Genomic DNA, 23287 nt, shown 5'->3' on the forward strand with positions numbered 1-23287 from the left:
CCACTCACTTACTTACAGTGGGGCACAAAAGTTTTTTCTTCTGAAATTTCTAAATTGAAGATATTTTAATGTCTCTTTCGAAGTTTATTTGGTGCAACAGGTCTACACTGTGGAAAAACATTCCTATTTTAGAAATTAATTATTTAAAAAAAACTTATTGAGAGTCTTCTTTATAATATAAGTCTTTTTCCAATGATCTGGACATCAGGAAGAGCCATTTTATCACAGGACTGCCCTTCAGTGGTACTCCTGGCACCCAGCTTGGCTGTGGGGGTCATTCTTGAGCAGATATTTAAGAAAAAACATACTCTAATACACTGCTAACTGACTGCTCAGCATTCTGTTTTTGAGGTCTCTGTGCTCCCCAGGTGCTTTTGCAGGGCTCACCATCCTACAGCTTTAGTTTTAACAGGTTAGGGAGGGGTCTGGTTATTTTTAATAATGAATTCAACATAAATGATGTCAATAATTGTGCAGAAATTATTCAAATGCTAAATGAAAATAATCACCTGACAACATGCTAAGAGCATAAAGGCCAATTCCTGTCCTAAGCTGTGCAGAGACCTGGCCCTTCTTCATTTCTCACAAGGCAACATTGTGCTTTTGTGAAGATTGTCAGAGCCAGCAGCCTGATACTAACACACACAGTAGTATTTTTTCCTTTCTGTCCTTCTTACATTTTTTAAGATTTTTTTTTAATATTTCAATGTATATCACTGCTATGTTTGTGTGTACACACCAAACCAGGCAGAGGCACTACCCAGCCCCGCAGCACTTCCCACCAACCCCCTGCCTTCCACTTTGTAATTTTGTTTGGTTCAGCCCAGAGAATATTTTTTTAATTGTTACACGATTTGCATTACTCCAGTTGTACTGCATTTTAAGAGGTAGTTTTTCTAACAAACAATATATTTAATTCAGCTATTTTTTAAAAGTAGCAGTTTATGTAGCGACTGATCACTCACAGTTGTGAAGAATTGAATTTGTGGAGACACTGAATCAGATTGGGGTTGCTTCAGTTCACTTCTAAAGGTGCAAAAGATCAGGGTTTTTTGTTTGTTTGTTTGAATTAGCCAAGTGTCATGTTACAAATACAGTTACCTTGCTTTCTATTCAAAAATAAACGAGTGCTCAAAGTGTCAGGCTGCGTTTGCTTCATGGTAGCAGGCGATAAGCAGCTGGGATCAGGGCTGGGTGCAGGCTGGTTACAGCTGTACAGGACTCATTAACACGGCCTGTGTGTGTGTGCACAGGGCAGTCTGACTGTGCCACTGTGTAGGTAGGACCAGAATGTTTGAGGAGGAGGAAATCTGAATACATTAAAAATTACACACTGAGATTTAATGCTCATCCCACACCTCAACTTACATGCCACTAAAAAAAAGTGGTTGTAGGGCTACAGTGTGATGGAAAATACAGCAATAATAGCAGAGTGGCACAATCCTAGGCTACAGCAAATGAGAACAAGCCCCAGTACAGCAGCCATGGACACACAAATGAAAATTTGCTTACCTTCAGAAGACGTCAGGCATACAGGGATCTCCAACAAGATACCCTCACCTCCACTGCCACCCCTTAAATGAGGTTGGGAAGGGGAGGATCCTGGCTCCACCCCTTCCAATCACTGAACCTGAGCTTCCCTGGGTTGGCCCTGCCTTTCCCCCAGGTGCTCCATCACTGCTTCAGGCCGTGACTCAGCATTTCTGTTACAGTGCTGATTTCTGTATGTGTGCAAACACGTTTTGGATGTGCAGTGTGGCCAGACACCACAAAGGGCTGGGGGGGGAGGGGGGGGGGAAGACACCTGTCCCACCAGTGCTGGAGCGAACAGAGAAGTGCACTTACTTGGCACTGACCTTGAGAAGACTTTCTAGCACCTCTGCAATATTTGCACAGTGCATGGAACTTTCATCTTACAGGTTTGGTGTTCCTGTTCCAGGCAGTGGTAACTGACACAACATTTTGCTATTGAACTGAAGGGACAAGAAAGAAAGACAGACCAGTTATTTTATTCAAAACTTTTAAAAAGTTAATAGACAAAAAAACCTGATAAATTATTCTCATTGCATCAATGAGACAGACACCACAATGGTTTCCTGCTGCCCCACAAGCTGCACTACAATGACCATATTTTATTCCCCATTAGCCCCAGTTCCCTTGAAGTCATTCTGATGTAGCAGTCCTGTAAGAAACAAGGCATTAAGCCATGTGTTGCTGGGTGGTGTGCCACAATCGTGCTTCACACAGCTCTGACAGGAGCCAGCCTGGGGTTTCCCTAAGATTTTTGGAGATAAGAAAAATCTATAGACAATAAAACACCTTATTTATGTCCACCGTACTGCAGTGTGTGCACAATCAATCACCACAGCAGACCATGCATACAGAACTTTTCAGTATTACAGGCATTGTGAGCTAATCAAACACCATTAAGATGAAATGCTTCTGAGCCCTCCTCTCAATGCTACCTACTTCTCAGCCACCTGTGTTCTTCCTACACAAGTCCAGCCGTGAAAAGCCACTGAAAGAAGCACCTTACCTCAACATAAAGCATTTGCCTGGTGGTTACACGAAGCTCTGGCCTAGAGAAGCCAGCCCAGAGATGCCCTGTCACCATTTGGGCAACTGCAGTTTTAAGCAGCAGTTTGCCCCAATCCTGAAGAACCTGTGACCTGAAGTACTACTGCCCTGAAATCAGCACTGCTATTTCTCTACACCAAAAGCAAGGAATCCACAAATAGAAATCCATGGGAGAAAGCAGAAGGAAAAAAATTCACTCCCTGTAAATATAAGAGTAATGAGAAGAACGCGCAGATAAAACTGCTTTACATTGCTTTTGTCTTACTGCTACAAATCCCATCCCTACATCTTTCTACAGATCAAGTTTTAATTGAAGGCTTTATGAGACTGAAAAAAAATAACGTTCAGAATAGTTTAAGGTACTTCCTGAGGATGGAGGAACACTCAGTATAAGCAGAAGTTAATTCTAGCACCACAGCTCTGAGGCAAATGTTTTCTTACCCTCCTTATGCCTACAACCTCCAGGCACAGTTTACATGAGCTTCTCAGGGCAGAGTGGAACAGTGACACAACAAAAACGTACACCCTCCTCAGCTTATGAAAACAAGCCTTAACCCCTTCTCCTTTTAACAGCAGAATACCTTCAGTTTGCCACTTCCTCTGCAACAGCTGAAAGAAGCTGGCACACCTTCAGCTGCAGTGTGCGATACAAGGCTGTTCGTACAGTTCCCATAGCAATTATTTTCCTGTACAAGAAAAATATCCACAGGAGCAAGCTTTGGTAATAGGAATTCACAGGGGAATAAAAAGTCGGTGCTCTTGCAGCTGCTGAGCACACAGACATTCACTCTTTTTGTATTCCACAGCTCAGCTTTGAGCTCTGGGGAATACCTGAGGACAGGACAGCTTCAGGCTTAAAGTTCTTTTCTGGACTGGAAGGCAGATATGAGTGCGCATGAAGGAGGCAAAGGGGCTGAAGGACATTTTTAAGACAGCATCACAATGACAGATAAAAATCTAGTGGTACTGTAGCTGAGTGTATGAGTGCAAAGGGTCCAGAGGCAGCCAGCAGCTTCACTCCTCAGGTGCGTGTGATTTTATCTGGAGGCATGAAACCTGTGTCACCCAGCGTTCGGAGGGCCACTCTCCCATTTGGCCGTATCACCAAATGAGTGATGCTGCCATTGTTAAGAGACATCCGCAGCCAGCCTTCAGGGGGAAACTGCAGTGCTCTGTTATGAAAAGAAACAAGACAGAAAGACAAATATTATATATCAAAATATTGCTAATATCATTGTACTAACACGTGTTGACAGCATCACTTTCTGTTCAAAATAGGAAAAAAAAAAGCTGCTGGTGGCTCTCCAGCTTGCATGTAAATGCTCCTACAGAGCCATGTTTGGGAATTTTTTTTTTTTGCCTGCAATTAATTCATACAGAAGTGCAGCTTTGGTCTAACTGGATCAGTGCCAAGAATGTACTTTCATAAGCAGATTCTAGCAGATGGATGCGATTAATGTAGACAGGATTAATTCAAATTGACAGAAGGTAGAAGGTGTAATGTAGGCTGGATGCTGGGAGTGCTCTGAGCAACCCAAGAACAAATAGGATGGCGCATGCCAAAGGTTCAGCTGGTCACTGAGCCAACACAGTACCACTAAGCAATGCTGTTCAGGGCAGGTATAGAGGTAGAGTCTCTTCTCCAGCAGACCAAAGGCATAAGCAGCACTACTTCTGCTGCTGAGACTAAATCAGAGTAAGTTAATCCACCAGAGAAGAGGCAGGATGTCTAATTCATTCTAGTTACCAGCATGTGTGATGGAAGCCACGGGCTACAACTACTTCCCATCAGTTACATTGTTCCCCAGATGTGAAAAGAATGAGTACGCTGTGCTTCCTGTAGAAATGCAGTCTCACAGATCTGCCCACTCCCCAGCTATTCTAAAATTCCTAACTGAACAGCCTCAGGAGGAGTTTAACCAATTGCAGTAAACAGCTCAAGAAAATATGAAATTGACTCAAACATTTCTATCTGGTGCCAAGGAATAACCTGGTCTTGAGTCTACAGCGGTCTTTTAGAAAGGCTGAAAGAACAGATAATAGCTACAGTCAAGCTGGACTCAAAAGGAACACTGTGGATTGCATTCAATTGCTATGAGATAGCCTGAAATGGCAGATACAGAGGGTATGGTGAAAAGAAGATGGAAGAAAGCAATGAGAAAAAGCAAGCAAAGAAGCCTAGGTAGCAGAAAGACAACCCCTTTTGGCACAGAAAAGAATACTCTGTGTACCTGATCAATAACTTTAAGTATAGCAATTTCAAAGAGCTCTATGCAGTCTGCAGAACAGGCAGGCTGGCACATAACTAGCTCAGCTAAAAAAAAAATTAACTGAAATTGTTGTAGTTATTGATCAGATTAAAGTTTAATCACATCTGTCCCGCTCAGACACATTATCTTACAGACTGCATTTTGTTGAGAAAGAGGAATCAAACAGATTTGGGTGACTGGATACGGAGACAGGCAAAGATGCAGAACTTTTTTCTCCTTCACAGGCCACACTGACGTTAGCAGAAAGATGCCCTCTCCCATCCAATCCTACACTCGATGTTATTGCAAAGACACACCAATACCATCTGTACATACTGCAAAAACAAGTGGTAAGGAATTGCCAAAACTCAATCAGTCTTTCATTAAGTAAGATCAAATTCACATCTCCCCCAAAAGAGGCACCTAGGTGGATGCTCTATCTGTTGTCCTTTCCAGGTATGGTCTTCAGGTTTTTATGAAGCAGAGGCACATGGTGCTCTGTTCAGACATACAAAAGGACACCAAGTGTCACCAATTTCGCCATTTTCACTTGAAAGTGTTCTCATTTTCAAATCCTGTATCTCCAAATTCACCATGTGATGAAGCTGCAGGACCAGCTGCTCCTACTGTGAGCGCCCACCTTCAGCCATCTCTAACAGCGCACAAAGACCTCCCAGCTCAGCCAGCACAATAAATACACCAACGCTAACTGAGCAGAATGCCACCTGATAAAGAACACAGGTGAGCATGCAGTCTGACACATACCTGCAGACAATATAGCGGATCACATTGGCATGACAGACAAAGATCTCATAGCTGTCCTCCTCCTGCTTTACATCAGCTCGATGAATGAAGTTTCGAAATGCAGCCTCAATTCGAGCTCCATCTTCATAATACTGCTAATGGCACAGAGTTCAGATTTAAACACAGCTCAGAGCAGCGTTTGGCTACATCTTCTAAAGATTTCTTCTTTACACACACGCATACTTTTGAGGTTCAATTAATACACAGAGATTTTTAATTATTTTAGGGGTTCTGTACCCTTACCGAGGAGGAAGAAGCACATACTTATCTAATGTCTATGATGAAAAGCATCAGCTCACCACAAGTTATTACCACTGCCCATATGAAGTATACTCAAAAATATAAAAATGAAAATACAAGAAACAAAGTGTAAAGGTTACCACAGCTTCTGGTTTCCAGTGGGAGACGGGAGGGTCCGGTTCTATGGGTGCTCCCTCTCTCAGCAGATCAGTACTAATTTTTTTGACACCTAAAATATTAAATACCTTTCAGAAAGGAATTGTTACGTCACATGTTCATGCAAGCAGGCCCCACACCTCTGCAGCCAACACATTTTTCTTATTTTTTTTCCTGATGACCTGTAGCAATCTTTGCTTCACAAAATGCATAAAGGAAGAGCAACCAGCAGAGCTGCCCACACAGCAGCACACACAGGTAGCAGCATCTCACTGAGGGGCAGCTCCCCCTTGATGTTTTAAAGAGGAACTGGAAACAAGCAGAAGGAGGGCTGTCAGTTTCTTTACAGACATTCACACAGGTCTAGAAGTTGACTGCTAGCAGCTCAACTACACTGTAAGTCAAGGACTAGCTCAGAATCCCCCTGGAAGCAGTCTGAAGGATCAGAAGATACTGAGAAATTAACAGAAGTCACTTACCTGGGAGGTGTTTGCTTATAATTTCAGTTGTTTCAGTTGCTCTGGTCATGGAGGAGTGGATGATCTGATTAAACTTTAATCCCAAGCTTGCCAGTCTGTGTCCCGTCAGCTCAGCCTGCTCTCGACCTTCAGAAAATAAATCAGCAAATTAACAAACACAACCTCTTGATTAATGGGAACTCTACCTCAAAGGTCGCTATGGAGCTCAGTTTAAGACAAAAGCCACAGCCAAGGGAAACTGTATTGGCCAGCAGGAAAACCCGCTCAAAAACCTGACAGTAACTGGAAACCTCCTTTGTGCTTCTCACAAGCCAGTGTTTTCTGAATGCCCTAAAGCAAGTTTAAACGTTTGGATTTGGAAGATCAAAAATGGAAAAACCACGTTTGTAACATCTGCAAGGGAGCCGTGACACGGATGAAGCTTTGGCAGCAAAACCCAAAGGAGAGCAGCAGCTCTCATCCATCCACCACTGTGCCCGAGGTGAGGAGCACAGCGTCAGGTTGTGCCTACGTACCCAGCGGGGTCAGCGTCCTGTCCTTATCGGCGCGGCCGTCCAGGTTGTACTGCGAGTGGCGGATGAGGAAGATGTGGCGGGTGGCCCTCGCCCTGCAGTGCTCCAGGCGGGAGCTCAGCTCCTCCTCCCCCGTCTCCTCGTTCTTCTTTTTGAGGTTGATGAGAGCCAGCGGTTCGCGCCTGGACGGGTGTGTGTGGAACAGCATTGGTGGGCAGGAAACACAGAGACAGGAGTTCCAAAATCGAATGAGCCTGCCGCACTTATAGGCACGCGAAGCACTGAAATGGGCTATTTAAGCAATTCTGTTGCAAAACGGACTGAAACCACTGCGCTGGAGCTACCGATAAAATCCCGCGTTAATAAAAGCCACGCGAATCCCGCAGATTACGGCTTATAACTGAGAGATAAACCCAATAAATCCGGCAACAGCCGCCGCTAAATGAATTCGCAGCCCCCCGGCCCAGCACAGCCCCCAGAACCGCCCGCCCACCGCAGCACAGCGCCGCAGGGCCGCAGCTGCGCGGTGCTCAGCGCCCGGCGGGTCGCGGCTCCGCGGCGCCTCCAAGATGTCGGCGGGGTTCCGGCGGCGCGGAGCTCCCGGCCCTCGGGGCTCCCGGCCCCGCTCCGCCCCCACGCAACAGGCGGCGTCCGGCCGCGCGGCCCCGAAGAGGAGCTCCGGCCGAAGGGCGCCGCGACCGCCGCCGTCCCCGCCCGGGGCGGCCGCCGCTCCCTCCGCTCCTTCCGCTCCCTCCGCCCGGCCCCGCGCCGCCCCTCGCGCCGCCGCACGCACCGGTCCCAGTTGCTGTCCCAGAAGCCGCCGCCGCCGCCCGCGGGCCGCTCGATCCAACCCGGGCCCGGCGGGCAGGAGGCGGCGGGCGGCAGCAGCAGCAAGCCCTGCGGCGCGGCGGGAGCGGGGGGAGCGGCGGCGGAGCCCCCCGGCCGAGGCTCGGCGTCCCCGCGGGCCGGCTGCTTGCTCACGGCCACGGCGGAGAAGAGCGCGGAGCCGCCGGCCAGCCCGCAGGCGGCCAACGCCAGGGCGCGGCGGAACGACATGGCGCGGGCGGCGGCCGCGTGCCTCGCTCCCACGCACCGCCCGCCCCGCGCCGCGCCGCCCCGCCCCGGACGGAGCGCCGAGTGGGGCAACATTCACCGGCACGGCGCGGCGCGACCACCGCAGCCGCCAGGCAGCACCGCCAGCGCTGCGCAGAGCCGGTCGGAGCTGCCCCGTGCAGGCGATGTCCGCAGCAGAGCAGCTGCGTCCGCACGGCTCCGAGGAGACGGCCTGGGTATCGAAGGAAAAGACGTTCGTTAACGGTTGGGCACGGCGTGCCTCTAAATAACTGCGTTTGGGTCCCACAACGCCGCACATCTCTGCACAACGTGCCTTGCTTCAGTCACCGCTTCCTTTGTGCAGGCTTCCTTCTCCTTTCCGGATCAAGAAGAGAAACAAATTGTCATTTCTGGTGCCCGATCGGTACGTTCATCACGTGTGATTTGGTCAGCGTCTCACCTTTAGGCCCCACCCGAAATACCTCTGACAAAGCAGCAGAACAGCGGCTTTCCAGATAGGCCCAACGCCATCCCTGCACAGTCACGTCCAGCATCGCAGTAACGGCCGCAGAACCCCAGGAGCCACACGCAGTTCTCTCCCTGTCCGGCAGCCCTGCAGCCCAGAGCTCCAATGTTCCTCCCCTGCCCGCACGGCGGAGCTGCAGCTCCCTGTGCACACAGTGCTGAACCTCACGTGGTCTCACCAGCAATCATTTAGAGCTTTGTATGCACCTGTCCGCAAGTTAAAAACGACTGAATCCTTGCGGAAAGATAAGCAGAACGGGGTGCTTTTCCTTTTGAGCCGGCATCCAAATTCATCGCTCATTTCCACCTATTACAATCAGAGTTTTGCAAGTGCAGTGTTTGCCACGTTTCAGATTTTTCGTCTTTAACAATGCGTCCAATTCCCATCCACCTCTCCACGCTGCAGCTCCCCGACCCGCACAGCACAGCGCCGGTGCGGCAGCGCAGGGCTGGCAGCAGCCGTGCTGCACGCCGTGAGCGCAGAGCGGAGCACGAAGCGCTGCTCCCCGCACGGAGCGCTGCAGGACACCGCGGCGGAGCGGGAGCGGCCCTCGTGCTGAACTTGGGCCTTTCCCAGCTCTCAGCTCCGCGTCCTTCCCTCAGCCGCCGCTCCGTGTCTCTGTTTCACGCTCAGCACAGCACAGCAGCGCGCACCCCGCAGACCCGCTGCGGCCACACAGCTCGGACAGAAGGACTGAGGAACGTTTGCTACAGACTTGATGCTTTTTTTTTCGTCCTTCTTGCATACCTCTGTCTCTATAGCTAAGGTACTGAGCTTAATGTTTCCTCTCACGTAGCTTTAACATTTCTATTTTGTTATTTTCTTTAACTTGGAAGTATTAGCCCTTATCATAGAGATGCTATACCTACACTGTATATCTTCTTTCTCATCAAGAGCTGAGAAGAACAAAAGCTTACTTACAGAACTCACAACCTAATCTCCATAGAGAGCACTCCTCTTTTCCCAGCAGCTGACAGGGCTGCCTATGCAGGTGGTCCCATCCCCTGCCTGGGGCTGGGCTGAAGCTGGATGGGACAAACACTGCAATTGCTCAAAAAATACATAAATAAATAAATAAAAATCTCCCACTTGTGTGAACTGAAATCTAAAACCAAATCTTGGTGCAATCTTGGTGTTGTTACAGAAGCACTGATTGCACAAAATGTCCAAGATGAGGCCCAAATCCCCATTCCCACAGAGGGAATTCTGCCTGTCACTGGCTCACAGTGCTCAGCCACCAGCAGGGAACTCACAGACTGCTCCATGACCATCATAAGCAGCAATCAGAACTGTTTTCTCAGCCAAAAAAAACCCCACCGCATTGCTGAACACCTGGTAAATCTCACTGTGCTAGAAAAGAAAATGGGTAATATGATTGCTTGCCTCAGTGCTGCATCTTGGATGTCACTCTTCTGTGATAACACTTCACCATCAGAAATCTCCTCTGCAGATGCTCACAGTGCAGTTTAGTTTTGGTTGCTTTAGGGACTGTCATACTTCATGTGCGAAAGTCTTTTGAGATCACCTTTGAGAGTATTATTTTGCTCAGTAAATCCAAAAATATTATTTTTAATTTAAGTTTACCATTCTGTAGAGCTTGAAGTCAACCAGGCTGAAAAAAACCAACTGGTTGCAGCGGTACCCACAGCTCAGACACACCGCCCTGCACTGCATTAGGAGCCATTTCACTCCATGCTCTCGGTTTGTGTTTGTTTTAATACTCATATGACTACAATTCTAATCCCATTTCATTGTGTTGTGTTTCATCTGCGAGCAGAAAATCCCCCTAAGAGGATAACAACTCCTGATGGTACCCACTAATGGAATTATCCTGTTAGTCCAGCAGCAGCACGCTGGTGCTACTGATAGCTGGTGCTACTGATAGCTGCAGTGCGGCCATCCCACCTGGGTGAGATGCAGAGCTATGCGAGCTGAGGGCCAGCTGCCCTCTGGGGACAACAACCTCCAGAAGTCACAGATTCGTCAGAAAAGACGGCACAGATGCTGCCTGACAAACAGTGTTGCTTTCTCCTGGCAGGCAGCAAAACCTGATGGCGACAGCAGGAGCAACAGCAGCTCTCGGTGAGAGCTTCACTGCACACGGAGTACAAAGATCTCCTGTTTCCTGCACGGGACCCAGATCACTGCAGAGATGAGAAGTGTTTAGATGTTTACCATTAGCTATGTAGGTCTCTAGCCTACAGCTGGCAAGAAAAACTTAGGAACTTTCAGGCACTTTTTCAAAGAACAAAACCATTAGAGTAGTAAAAGGACATCTGACATGAAAGAAATGAAAAAAAGCCTTTTCCACAACCCCGATATGTTTGCTCACAATGTATCATCTCGCATGATACAAAATGCAGCTGTAAATTTATTAGCAAAAGAGGGGAGAGAGAAAAGGAAACATGAGGTCATTGGATCCAAATGCATTCAGACACACTGTGGGCTCACTGCTGGCCTTCGTGAAGGAAATACTGATGTCATCCTGGCTTGCTTCAGGCCCAGCAAAATTTAAATGATATGCTAGTTTAAACTATTGGGTTATAAAATGATGTCTACTTGAGCTCATTTAATACACGTTTCAGAGAGCAAGAAATACTGCTTTTAAGCATCATTGGTTTGTATGACTTGACAAGTTAAAAAAAAGAAGAAAAAGATTTGGAAGCTGTGCTATTGGCTTTCTGATCGTATCTGACTGCTCCATTGAAAGTTTAACACAACCACACAAGATCTGTGTTGGTTAAATACAACATAAAATCTAGGGAGATTCTGGCATGAAAGGAAGTCTACACAAATCCATGCCAGATCTGATTCAGATCTTGACTTTAATCTCACAATTGAGTCATGCACTCAAGGATCCTTCAGCTTTCTTTTGGCCAAACAAAAACGAGAGAGGAGCTCACTGGGGATGAAAGACTTGTCCTCCTCCACAGACACCCTCTCCATAAACACACTTAAAACGAGGCTTCACCTTATCTAGGGCAGAGAAAGTCAATCATGAAAGACTAACCCACTTCTTAACCTGGAGCTCGCAGTCACCATCTCCTGGGCCGAAGCAGATGGAAAGGGAATTTTTAGCAGTGCTGGGTATCACTGGTAAAGAGAAGTATCTCAAATACAGCTGTGAGCAGCTGACCAAGGCTGTCTCTCTCCTTTCTCCCTCAGTAAGCAGCAGGGCCCTTTAAAACTAGAACGTTTGTGTTTACCAAACACGAGCATGCACAGTTACAAATCAAAAGATGCACCAAAAATGTTCTTTGTGAAAGACTAAAAAGAACATTTCTGAACTGGTAAACTAATTATACTAATACTGTCTTTACCTCTTTCACTAAGGAAAGGCATCCAATTCTGCCCCTGAAGTCATACTCATAAAATGGAGGGTTTATTACAAAAATACTAATGCTGTGTTATCTAATGTAATGCTCTAATAAATAATGATGCATCACGCCAGAAGGGTCTCATTGGAAACAGATGGTCTAAGGAATGGAAACATAAGCAGAGCATTTTACTGCAATCACTATCCAGGAAACAAAAAGAGATTTGATACTATTGCCTCAAGAACAGCTCCCTCCCAACCCTTTTGTCTTAGCTATCAGTAAACCTTGATTTTGCTAACAAACTGTCAGTGTTAGCAATAACGGGAGCACTCTGCTTGCAAACCATTTTAGGTGCTGAGATGTACAGCACTACACAATTTAGGGGATTTCTACTTTTAACAATCCATTAAAACTTAACAAAAACTACAAAGGCAAAACTCTAGTATCCCTATGTTCTTTCCTACCTCTCTGTTCAGAGCTGGTTCCCAGTATCCTTGTGTTCCTTCAGAACTATCATCCTAGGGATGAGCTTGACACGGGCCGTCTATACCCTGCTGTTCTTCTTTTGGAAGCAGTGTGTTCACATACAGGCCGTGCAGGGAAAAAAAGAGATGAAATAACTTTTAGGTGAAGCGGTTCTAACTACGGGTCTGGAGAAACCCACATCCACACCGTTCTCTGCTGGTAGCATGGCAGCAGTAGCTGCTGCAGCCGGGCTTCTGCGAGCCGTTTCCCCCAGCAGCAGCCCCGTGTCAGGCAGGGAGGCCCAGGCAAAGCAAAGCACTCGCTCAGAGCCACCATTAAGCACACTGATCACCCTGAACAACGCACCTTCTCAGCATTGTGCCAATGCTTAAAAAATCTGCACTTGCAGGACAAACTATGACCTTATTATGTGTTCATTAAGCTTATACCTGCAGGGAGAATACCAGAGGAATGATGCACTTGTCTTAATGACAGTATTTCTCAAGGCAAATGGACGTAACGTACATCCATGTGGCTGCTGTGACACAGACACAGGCCTTCCTCTGCTGACAGAGATGAGCACAACACCAGATTGAGCCAGGGCCATCTCCTCACAGTGCGCCAGCAGTGCTGAAGAAGAGGAGTTAGTCCACTTCATATTTGTTCAGGGTTTATTTTTGCCTGAATACAAAACACAAAAGCCAGTAATGAGAGTCACATCGGTTACAAGAGCTCAGCACCTGCAGTAGTGGAGCTGAATCCTGTGGTACTATTTCAAGCCTGACTAAGTATAGTTGAGATCCGTCTGTCCTACACATGACAACCCCTCCCCAGCCCCAGATCTGCCACCTGGGAGCAGCACATATTGATGCTATTTCAGCTGAGGTGCTTGGTTCTCACTGAATCAAGGAGAGAATCATGGGGAACATCTTCTTGTATTACAAGTAGTACTACACTTTTTCGTTTTTCTGTCTCCTTCCCAGCACTAATAAGCACAGGACCTAATTATCCCCATTTATAAATAACTTTCCTCATCCTATCTCTGTCCAACAATGTTCTGGCAGACACCCTCAGCAGGAGATTTGAAATTATGTCCCTGCCAAAAGCTATTGCTGCTGATGAATCACAGCACACACAATTAAAAGGCTGTGCTTTTTATTATGTATATCCACACACACACACACACAAAAATGTAAATATGTCCATGTGTGTGTGCAGTGACTTGGAAATTCTATCCAGTATTTGCCAAATACAGCCAGTGTCAGCAGAAGTAGCCATCTGGTTTCAAACTAAGTACGTTTCTGACTGTCTTTGCTGGAATTCCTTCACTTGGGGAATTCCTTGTACAGTGTATTGCTCTGGGATTTTTATGGTACAGGTGACAGACATGTGGCATCGTAGGACTGGTTGCTGCTTAAAATCAAAACAAGCATTTTATACAATAAGTCCCTCTCAGAGACAAATGCAGAGTAATCTGAATTGCCAAAAACTAATGGCTATCCTGCGAGGACAGATCTTCATTTGAACTTTCTCCTGCTGGCTTGTTTTCTGCCCCCAGACTAATCCTTTAAAGGGCTCTGAAGATTTATGTTACTGCTCTGCCTCACAGCCCTGCCCTGGTCAAGGCCCTGCCTACATTATAACCTTCTGACATTCCAAAATATAATGATGGGAATCCATCTGGAGAGGAAGAAGAGACCTTCTATGTACTTAACAGCGTGCTGCCTGACCCAGCCAATCCTTCACGCTGATAGAAACTGGAGGAAACTTTTCTTGCCAGCAATAAAACCAGCTGCCCTTTGCTCTCTACTGACACTATCTATTCCCTTTCATGTCAGCTGAAGGTATTTCTTTTCTCTTTTCCATTACCTCTTTTTCCAGCTCTCACTCTGTGTTCTGTGCTATCAAAGCACACTGCAATGGCCCTACAGCTATTTTACTGTATTTCTACTCAGCAACTTTAATTACTATTGTATTATGTACACCTATTTCAATAAGCACGCAGGAAAAAGCTGAGTTGCTTGAGGCAATCAAGTACATGATCCCTTAGAATGAGGATAGTGCTGTATCAGGGTTATGAAGGGGGTTTGGATTATAAGGAAATATGCAAGAGGTCACGGGAATGATCAAGGCAGACATTTCTATCATATTTGTACTAAAACTGCCCTTCAAAGTCAGCACTAAGATGACTGTCAGCAACACCAATCACACAAACACCCAAAAACTTCTTCCCAAGAATGTGTCCTGAAATGATACTTGGAGGTTAAATATGCCCCCCATCTGCCCTATTGCTCCTGGATACCTGTGGGATGCATCTGCTTGGCTCCAGCCACACAGACTGCAGAACAATGCGATTCGTGCCTCTCACAAACACAACACATTTGTGAGGCTGGGGAGTCACATCCCCATCTGACACGGAGCAAAGAGGCACAGACAGATGTGCAAGGTCAGCAGCAACTTGCAGTGGAGCCAGGAAATGGTGCCAAACTGCCCGGTGCCCATTCCTGCACCTTAAGTGCAGACTGTGCTTCCAAGTGAACATCAAACTGCTGCAGCTCATCCTGCAGATCGCAGCTCAGTGCTGGGAAAGCGCCAGCAAGACAGCAGCACAGAGCTATAATCCTAAAAGATTGTGGCCAACAACACAGCAGTTCGTCTGCATGCTGTCACAGTGCATCTGAAAAGCTAGTCATAACCAACACCTACTTAGAAGTACTTAATTCCTTGGTTTTACACATTTCAATGAAATGGCATCACAGGATCCTTCCAGATCAGATCCATTCATGCAGGGGATGCAGGAAGAAACCACTGCCCAGGAGACACTTACCTGCACGTGATGAGAAAGGACAAGCCAGAAAGCAGGAAAGCACTGCTTTGGTGCTCCACTAGTACACCCACATCCCTCCTTGCTGGCTGCCACTCAAAAGCACATACATGAAGACATCAAGGTTCTGTCAGTAGGGAGAGAGGCTGCTTTAAAAATAGAGTTGGACAAAAAATTGGATTGTGTTTAGGAAATACTGGTAAAGCTCAGCACTGCCCACACTACTCAGATGCTGTCCTCCTCAGGCCAGCATTTTAGGATCTAATATACTGTAAGGGTAGGACATGTCAGTCCTTTACATTCCCTGCAAATAAATGGTCACACTATTATATGAAAATCTACAGAAAAAAAAAAAAAAAGCATGTCTAAAGGGCAAACAGCATGGCAGCACAGCATTAAATAATTTGCATGAAAAAAGCAAGACATAAAGAATCCTCCTTACAATCTTGAGATGCATCTCTTGCCTCAGAAGACACTTCTCTCTCCCCCTAGGTAAGATCCACTGTCTGAAGCTTTGCAAAAATTCCCGTTCTGTATCTAGCCTGTATCAGAAGACCGCATGCCTGTTGGGAGAAAAAAACACTTGGCAGGAAGGAACCATTTTGCCCATTGGAAAGAACTGGTGGATCAATGTCAGTGAGGCTGAAGGATCTTGCAGTGAGAGCTGGGTTTCCCAAGGCGACTCATTTCAGGCAATTTCTGACAGTTCAGAGCTCTCGGCTGCCCCTGGAAGACAGCCCACCCCCCACTTCAGCTCTCTTGTACTGGGGGCTCTCAGGGATCCCTCGTGCTCTCACAGCTTCCCACGGACAGCCCAGCTCCAGGGACGCTCAGGGTCACCATTTGCTGCTGATGCAGCCACGTGGCACGCAGTGAATGTGGGCTTAGCAGCAGCAGGTCAGACCAGCAGGGCCTTCAGGTCCCACAGCCAAACTCATACGTGGCTTCGGGAGAAAAAGCAGAATTCATCACACAGAGGGCAAATTCGTAACACAGTGAGTGCAGATATTAAAGCAGGGGCACAGTGCTGGGGTGAAAGGAAAGCTCTCTGATGTTCTCCGCCTTCTCCAACTTCCACCAGTGCTTTCTCTTCTCCAAACATGCCTTAAATTAGTGGGCATACCTACCAGTCTTCCACAGCATGGAACATAACCACTGGCAGAAACACTGTTTTCAGTCTGTTTTATTTGCTAATGTTTTAATAAGTATTTTTGGTTTTGTATTTTGCTGCTGATACAACCATTTCTTTTTCTATCAACACAGATCAGTTCCATTTAAAATACACCAGATAGGGACACCTAGAACTAGTTTTACTTGAATATATGTACAGTTATGTATACATTATATACACATAGGCATTATATATATATACATATATATATATACACATATATATAAGGCACTGTAAAATGTACCATCACTTCTCTGAGACTCTTTAATCTGCAGAAGTAGATCATATTTCTTCATATAATTTGAAATGTCTAACCGAGGAACCTTGCAAATGTTTCAGGGCTATACAGATATCAGCTATGAAATAAGCCTTACTTTAAAATTCAAGTTATTGTGACAAGATGAACAAAACCTATTTTGACAGTAACTCTAATCCATTTATTATATAACCGCTTCTCTCTTAGAAGATAGAGTCACCTGTATAAATAGTTTCCTTTGTCTCTCCTTATTATGTTCCAAAATGTGAACTGAAACTCATCCTGCAGAATAAAAAAAATAATAACAGTGATGGAGAATTGAATATAAACGTGGATAATTTATCCATTACTTAGAGAGAGGAAAGCCAAGACCTCTGTAAGCCAACATGTCTTTAAATAAAATGTACTAAAACAGTTCATGACCTTACATAAATCTGTTTGACTTAGTTAACATCAATGGAGCCTGTTGATTAAGTTTTTGGACATGTAATAAGGTAACCTCTGCCTCTACGGCACACAGATACGATTGCTATTTATAATGAACAAGTTTGAATGGGTTCCTGCTCAATATAATTAGTCTACATATGCAAATGACAGCATCAGAAATCCTGAAGCAGCTGCTGTTAGGAGTTTGGCAATTGTGTGAATTATAAGCCAATCTTACACATCAAATGGACGTATTTCCAAAGAACAGAAACAGATGAAGATAGATAGATGAAAAGTCATACATCTTTGGGATGTATAAATCCAGATATCCTGGATAGAACACTTTTTTCCACACTACTCTGTAGCAACAATTCCCGATTGTGCTGGACCACAGGATTCCTATTAAGTCCCACAACTTTCACAACAGACTCTAGGAAAAGCTTCACCTCGCGCTGTCCCTGCACTACCTGCTGCGGCCCCAAAAGCATGATCCACTGGTCACAACTAGGAGGCACTTTTTAGAAGGTTCTTATTTTCTACTCAAAGCACCTTGAAGATGAGCACCTGCGATCACTTGGTTTAATATTTTGACACCCATGGGTTCTGCACTGGAACTGGCCTGCCCAGTTCAGCTGTTTCAGTCCACGTTTTGCAGAAGCAGAAATGAAAAGGGGCAGCACCCCACAGACCGACTGAGCACCCGAGGCCATGTCAGCACAACGCACCAGGGACACTGGACGCTTTAAAATACTGAAGTGACTCAAAGGTTTAAAAATATATATGTATGTATTACGAGAGCCACAAAAAAGGTTACAGACAGAGCTCCACAAAGCCTGCACGGATACATTCCAACAATTCAAGGTGGCAGAACAGGTGAAATACAGACCATAGAAACGGTTCAGCATTAGCTTTCCAGACTGTCAGGGACAGCAACCTTAACCTCATCTTCCCCACATAAAAATAAAAATTGTATATATATATACTTATATATATATATCTAGTCTGGACCACAGATATAGCCCAAACAAAACCACATTTCCACATTAGGCTTGTAGAGTAGGCATTCCTGAGGAGCACCACGTAACGCCCACAGGGTGATCATCTCAGGCCAAGCTGATGTGACATTATGCCTCGTTAGCAATTCCAGAACAGCCACTCAGCACAGTTCATTTGCTGCACGCGGCTACTAACACAGCTCTGTGCAACCCTTACAGCTCTGAGCAAACTGCAATTACATCTGTTTTAATTTAAAAAAGAAAATGCAAATGTAAGATATTTGGGCAGTTCCTGCTATCACCTTTCTTTACAATTCAAGACTTGAGGACTTCTTCAATGTGCTTACTTACAGACACAGCTCAGACTGTTCTAATGACCTCCAGGAAAAGATGCTGCCCTGAGGCTTTCTCCCCTGTTACCTTCAGGTTTTGTCTGCGTCCAGTTTTGACATGGGGGCCAAATGCTGGTTGCATATCAGTGCAGTATTTGGCCCAAAGTCTTTGCTATTCAGACTTTCCTATGAGGTCAACAAACAAAGCAGTAAAAAAAGAAAATATTAAGGCTTCAAGTAAAAATATTTCCTCTCTCTCCCACCCACATAGTAAGGTACATTTAATTTCATAATGCTCAATATATTATACAATTAACAATACAGAGATCCAACTTTTCAAGGCAGATTGCACTACAATGGAAACCTGGAGGCTAAATGGGAGTGTATGAACAGCTAATGAAATGCAATATGCAATGAACATTGATGCATAAACTAAACAAAATCTATTGCTTTTTTTTTTTTTAAAGTAATACAATCCACAGCTAAAAATAAAAACACATTGAAAAGCTTTAAGACTTCTGAACATGAAATAAACATGACAAAATCAAGAAGCTACTTTATAATATGTGTTAACTTGTGCTGGATTTTCATAGCTGATCCCACCTACTGAAAATCAGCATCACTTACTTAGCTTCAGTGGAGCCACACCAGTTTACACCACCTGAAAATTTGGCTGTAGTGTCTGTAAAAACTGAGGATTTGGGCAATAGAAGAACTTGGCTGCTAACCTGTGAACTGTTTGAAGAACAATATTTTAACAAGGGAGGGGATTCTGCTCCTAAATCAGATGCAGTAAGTAGATCCCCTGCAATAGGAGCTATGGACACAGGTGCTTACATGTAAGAGAACGGCTGTAGGTTCAGTGCCTTGGCTGGAAAGGAGGCTGGATTTGCTGCATGCAGTCTCCTGTTAACAGTTCTGCTCAGCTTATTCTGCCAGAAAACTTGAATGATTTACTCCAGGCTATGAGCACTGAATTATATGCAAACCCCAAAAGAAAAAAAAAAAAAGACTTTGGTACCATTGTAAACCTGTTACCATATCCAATGCGTCTTAACTGTGGCCAAAACAACTCACAAAATACATAATCCTTACATCTGAGCCTGTAATGACAGTGCAGTCAAGTGCAGTCATCCTTTCCTCCCTTGCCCTTTCCTTCAGAAAGAACCCTGGATATTAGTGCTTTATACGTACACCACTGTGTTCAGTCTTACTGAGAGATTCTTCTCTCATGACCTAATGCAGTTAATTTCAGAGGCTCTCTGGCCCTTCAAGTTCCTCAATAGCATTTTCTTTTACAAATGCAGGAGAAAGAATGATCTCCTGCATTTTACAAATGCAGAAGAAAGAAAGAGTGGAGCGTCGCTGGGATGCAAATCTCAAATACAACACTGGTGCAGATTCTCAGCTTTGCTTGCATTTCATGCACATATTCATAGGTACATGATAACGTGCCCTCATCTAGATGGTGAGCCCAAATTCTGTGCCACCATCCCCTGACGTGTGGCAGACATGGCATTTAACTAACAGGTGAGTGTCCTGTTATTCTGTGCACCAGAGTGAATTCCAGCCCTTGAGGAAGTCCTGCACCTTGCAGAGGAGCTAACATCAGGGTAGAACTGCAGATCAGTAACAGTTAAAGACAGCAGAAATCTGAGGCTGCAGGGTGTAGCTTCTTGGCCCTGCAGCTCCACTTTGAGCAGAACCTTCTCTCATCACGTATCTGAATAAGGTCTGACTGTCTTCAGTCTGTAGTTTCCAGTATTCTGCCTTGGAAGACTACTCCCCTTCTCCTTCCCTATCGTCGTCTCCTCCCTCTGAATGTAAACCAGGGAACAACTCTGGTTTGCCTTTGGTTTTACCTATTTTAAGTAACATATCTGTAAAATTATCATACTCAATTTCCAAATCACTGCTTGGCCAGTGACATGCTTTCAGCCCCTTGAATCTTCCTATTAGCCAGCTTGTCCAGTCTTCTAGCACACATTGCTCCCTCTGTACCCGATCCAGTCTGCCAGCACTCTTCTGGCACCGCGGCGCCTCCAACTAACGGCGATATCCACATGGCAGCAAACAAATCTGCACAGCAGGACGACTGCTTCTCTGCAATGCCCTTACAGCAGGCATTTAAAATATCACCGAGGCCATAAAATGCACACTGATTCCTACTTCACTCTCTCATAACTTCGGCCTATTTCAGCTGCTCTGCTTTCTCGATTTCTCCCTTCGGACAATATAGAGCTTTACACATAATTATGCTTACTTCAGTCTTCCTCTCCAAAATCATGCGATACAAAAGGAACATGTAGTAACTCTGTATTGCAGTAGATGTCAACATTTATCACATCAAAAGATCCATTTTAACCAGGCAAAACTGAGGTCAATATTTGCCTTCTGGAATAATTAATCTCGACGTAGATGAACACAAGTAAAATGTTATCGACACATCCTGAATGGCTACCAATTAGCTGGAGAGTTCTCCATTATGGTCAAGGACTGGAAAGGATTTAGCCCCTTGAAACCAATATCCTGAAAAACAAGGAATTTAGCTCTCTAGTCAAAACTATTTACCAGGAGAACGAGGTGAAAAGTCGAGGTTTCATATGCTGACTGGCTCAGTGATAAAGAATGATTTTTACTGACTTTGGCAACAGTCACTCAGGATATTTTTAATAGAACACACACTCTGGCTGCTTAGCATTCGTCCAGACCTCCGTACTTTTGATAGCAAGTGAGAAGGAGATCAGGAATGGAAAAAAAAAAAGAAAGGAAATAAATATTTGCCCCAAAATTAGAGTTACCAGAGTTCTGATTTCTGAGACAAAAAATAACGTAACACTTTCTTGCGTTTTCTGTTTGTTTTTAAACAGCAAAGTCGTCTTTAAATCCAACAAAGCAAACGTAGTTTTCTGTAGACAAGGAAAGGAAACCTCAGAATGTTAAATCTTTTGATATTATTTTAAAAAGTTGTTCCCCAACAGAAAGAAAATTCAAAAACCAAACAGAAAAATCCTTTGTCTTACAGTACTGAAGACCAGAGGGAATGTGCCAGTCATCAGGCAGACACCAAATTTATATCCTATAGACTTACGCTTGGCTCAGTTACACACACTGTAAATTCAACAGCTCATGCTAACCCTGCTGCAGGACTGCACAGGGCACCAGGCACGGCAGTAAGCACCTTACTGCCTGGATCCAACAGGCAAGAGGGAGGGTGCAGGGAAAGCAGCTGATGACTGTTTAGAACTTGTTCCCATCTGAACACTTCCTTTCGTGTCCACATGGATTTATTTCTGAGTCACAGAAGCCTTTAAAAAAAAGGGATGAGAGGTGAGAGTGGAAGATCCTCACTGGTGGTGCAGTCCTTTCCCATCAGACAGACACGAGGGTGCACGCACGTTTGTTTCATACGTGGGAAGGCGACCAGCAGACGGGGAGAAGCGGCTGCTGCCCTTTCTCCTGCACCCAGCTGGGACAGAGGAGCAGGGAGCCTTTGGAAGATGACACAGTGTTCGTGGTGCAGGGTGCACTGCCCCACTCCTGCCTAGGAGAACCTGACCTGCAACGCCTGGGAGACGCAGGGCAGCTCTCACACCTGCAGACTGCCCAGCACAGGGAGCACGCTTTCCTCGCCAGCAGAAAAGCAGCAGCTGGACCTCTGACTCCTGCTGGACACGTGGCTGGCCAGCATAACTGGGAAGGGGCACAGGAAAACAGAACGATCCCGGACTGACCATTTTTTCACTGCATTACTGGTACACAATGTTGGACAGACAGACGCACAATGGCTTCAGCACTCTCTTGCATAAAAAATCCGCTCTGTGGTTGTGGTGGTAGGTGGCAGCCAGTTCCCGTCTGTCAGTTAAGACGAATCTGATGGACTGTACAGTTCTATTCCGTCAAGAATAAGGCTGCAGCTGTTTATTTGGCCAAAAGACAGATGAAAACAGAACAAATCCAAAACAAGAAAAGGAGAGTGGCCAGCTGCTGCTGCTCCTTCTTTGTTGTTAATTGAGTCTTCACAGTGCTCCTAGCTTCATGGCTGGCTGAGTGGATGGCTCTTTGTTTTCATTTAATTTTATTTTACACTGAAATTTCATAGGTTGTTCCACCAACTCCAGACACCTTCTTAACATTTGAGTGTCTAGCAGGGCTGACGGGTGTTCCTTGGGAACTTGACGTTGAGCCTAGCCTAGATATTCCTTTTGGCTGTCCATTTATTTTACTGTGCGGTGTCTTCATCTGTATGTCATCCCTGCACCAAAAGAAATACCAAGACATAATGTTAGTGTGCAAATGTGATAACAGAATGGCTTCATTCAGGATGAACAACCACCACTGTTAGACTGAGTCCCACTGATGCAAAATATTTGAACATGGAAGTTGGTTGAAGCCAGTGCACATGATGAAAAGCCACTGAAATGAGAGAATTCACTTGGCCATTAGATGAGTGGATCAGACTGCAGTAATATTTGTTAAAATGCTCATTTAATCACTTGCTTAGATGCTTTGTTGAACTGAACTAATTGCAAAGCATCTTCAGGAAAGTTTAAATCTTTTCACTGTTGACTTTAACCCAAACTGTGCTTACTTACAATTAGAAACACAATGCTCTGAAAAAACACTTTCTAGATAAATATTCAAAGTTAAACAAAACTATCTTGCTAATCTCTGAAAGACATACAAAAACTGGAGTGTAGAACTTCTTCATCATAGAAGACACAAACTGAATCAAGTCAGGAAGCACACTATGATGCCTGTAATTAAAGACCATAGTCCTGATCAACTCTTTTAAATAATTTCCTTTCTTATGACCTACAGCCAGGGTGAAGCGACAACAGGCTTTTCTCAGAAGACCTTTTAAAGGTCTAAATCAAAACACAGTGTGTCTAATCCCCAGGATTC

At 45.2% G+C, this 23287-nt stretch overlaps 2 protein-coding genes across 7 annotated transcripts in view; both read right to left on the minus strand.

Moving 5' to 3' along the window:
* Positions 1 to 1993: 1993 nt before the first annotated feature.
* On the minus strand, positions 1994 to 9713 carry PGAM5 (PGAM family member 5, mitochondrial serine/threonine protein phosphatase). 2 transcript variants are annotated; one of them, XM_031592781.2, is made up of 6 exons: positions 7811 to 9713; positions 7021 to 7199; positions 6506 to 6631; positions 6011 to 6099; positions 5592 to 5722; positions 1994 to 3749 (listed from the first exon to the last, which is right to left on the minus strand). In XM_031592781.2, the coding sequence occupies exons 1-6, from the start codon at positions 8164 to 8166 to the stop codon at positions 3599 to 3601; spliced, it is 1032 nt and encodes a 343-aa protein (XP_031448641.2). In that variant the 5' UTR covers positions 8167 to 9713; the 3' UTR covers positions 1994 to 3598. The 2 variants fall into 2 exon arrangements, with proteins under 2 accessions (XP_031448641.2, XP_090008607.1); XM_090152481.1 differs by having other exon boundaries at positions 5592 to 5725; positions 7811 to 9711.
* Positions 9714 to 12391: 2678 nt separating this feature from the next.
* The window catches only part of ZDHHC8 (zDHHC palmitoyltransferase 8), a 94664-nt gene continuing 83768 nt past the window's right edge, over positions 12392 to 23287 (minus strand). For 3 of the 5 annotated variants that reach the window (XM_031592780.2, XM_031592779.2, XM_090152479.1), the window contains one exon: positions 15202 to 22637. In XM_031592780.2, the coding sequence (XP_031448640.2) occupies positions 22466 to 22637 (172 nt within the window). In that variant the 3' untranslated portion in view covers positions 15202 to 22465. Of the gene's footprint in view, positions 13060 to 15201; positions 22638 to 23287 lie in introns of those variants that run through there. The other 2 variants (XR_016472048.1, XR_016472047.1) reach the window with 2 other exon arrangements.

This window comes from Phasianus colchicus, chromosome 18 (genome assembly GCF_987193195.1).
Source record: "Phasianus colchicus chromosome 18, bPhaCol1.hap1.1, whole genome shotgun sequence".
NCBI classification, from domain to species: Eukaryota; Metazoa; Chordata; class Aves; order Galliformes; family Phasianidae; genus Phasianus; species Phasianus colchicus.

What these genes read in the sequence shown, in the direction of transcription:
- PGAM5 (XM_090152481.1), bottom strand. Translation starts at nt 8,166, where the DNA reads ATGTTGCCCCACTCGGCGCTCCGTCCGGGGCGGGGCGGCGCGGCGCGG. An exon ending in TGGGACAGCAACTGGGACCG is followed by an intron (nt 7,200 to 7,810) that starts GTGCGTGCGGCG and finishes ACACCCGTCCAG; the next exon opens with GCGCGAACCGCTGGCTCTCA. An exon ending in ATCCGCTATATTGTCTGCAG is followed by an intron (nt 3,750 to 5,591) that starts GTATGTGTCAGA and finishes TTTTCATAACAG; the next exon opens with AGCACTGCAGTTTCCCCCTG.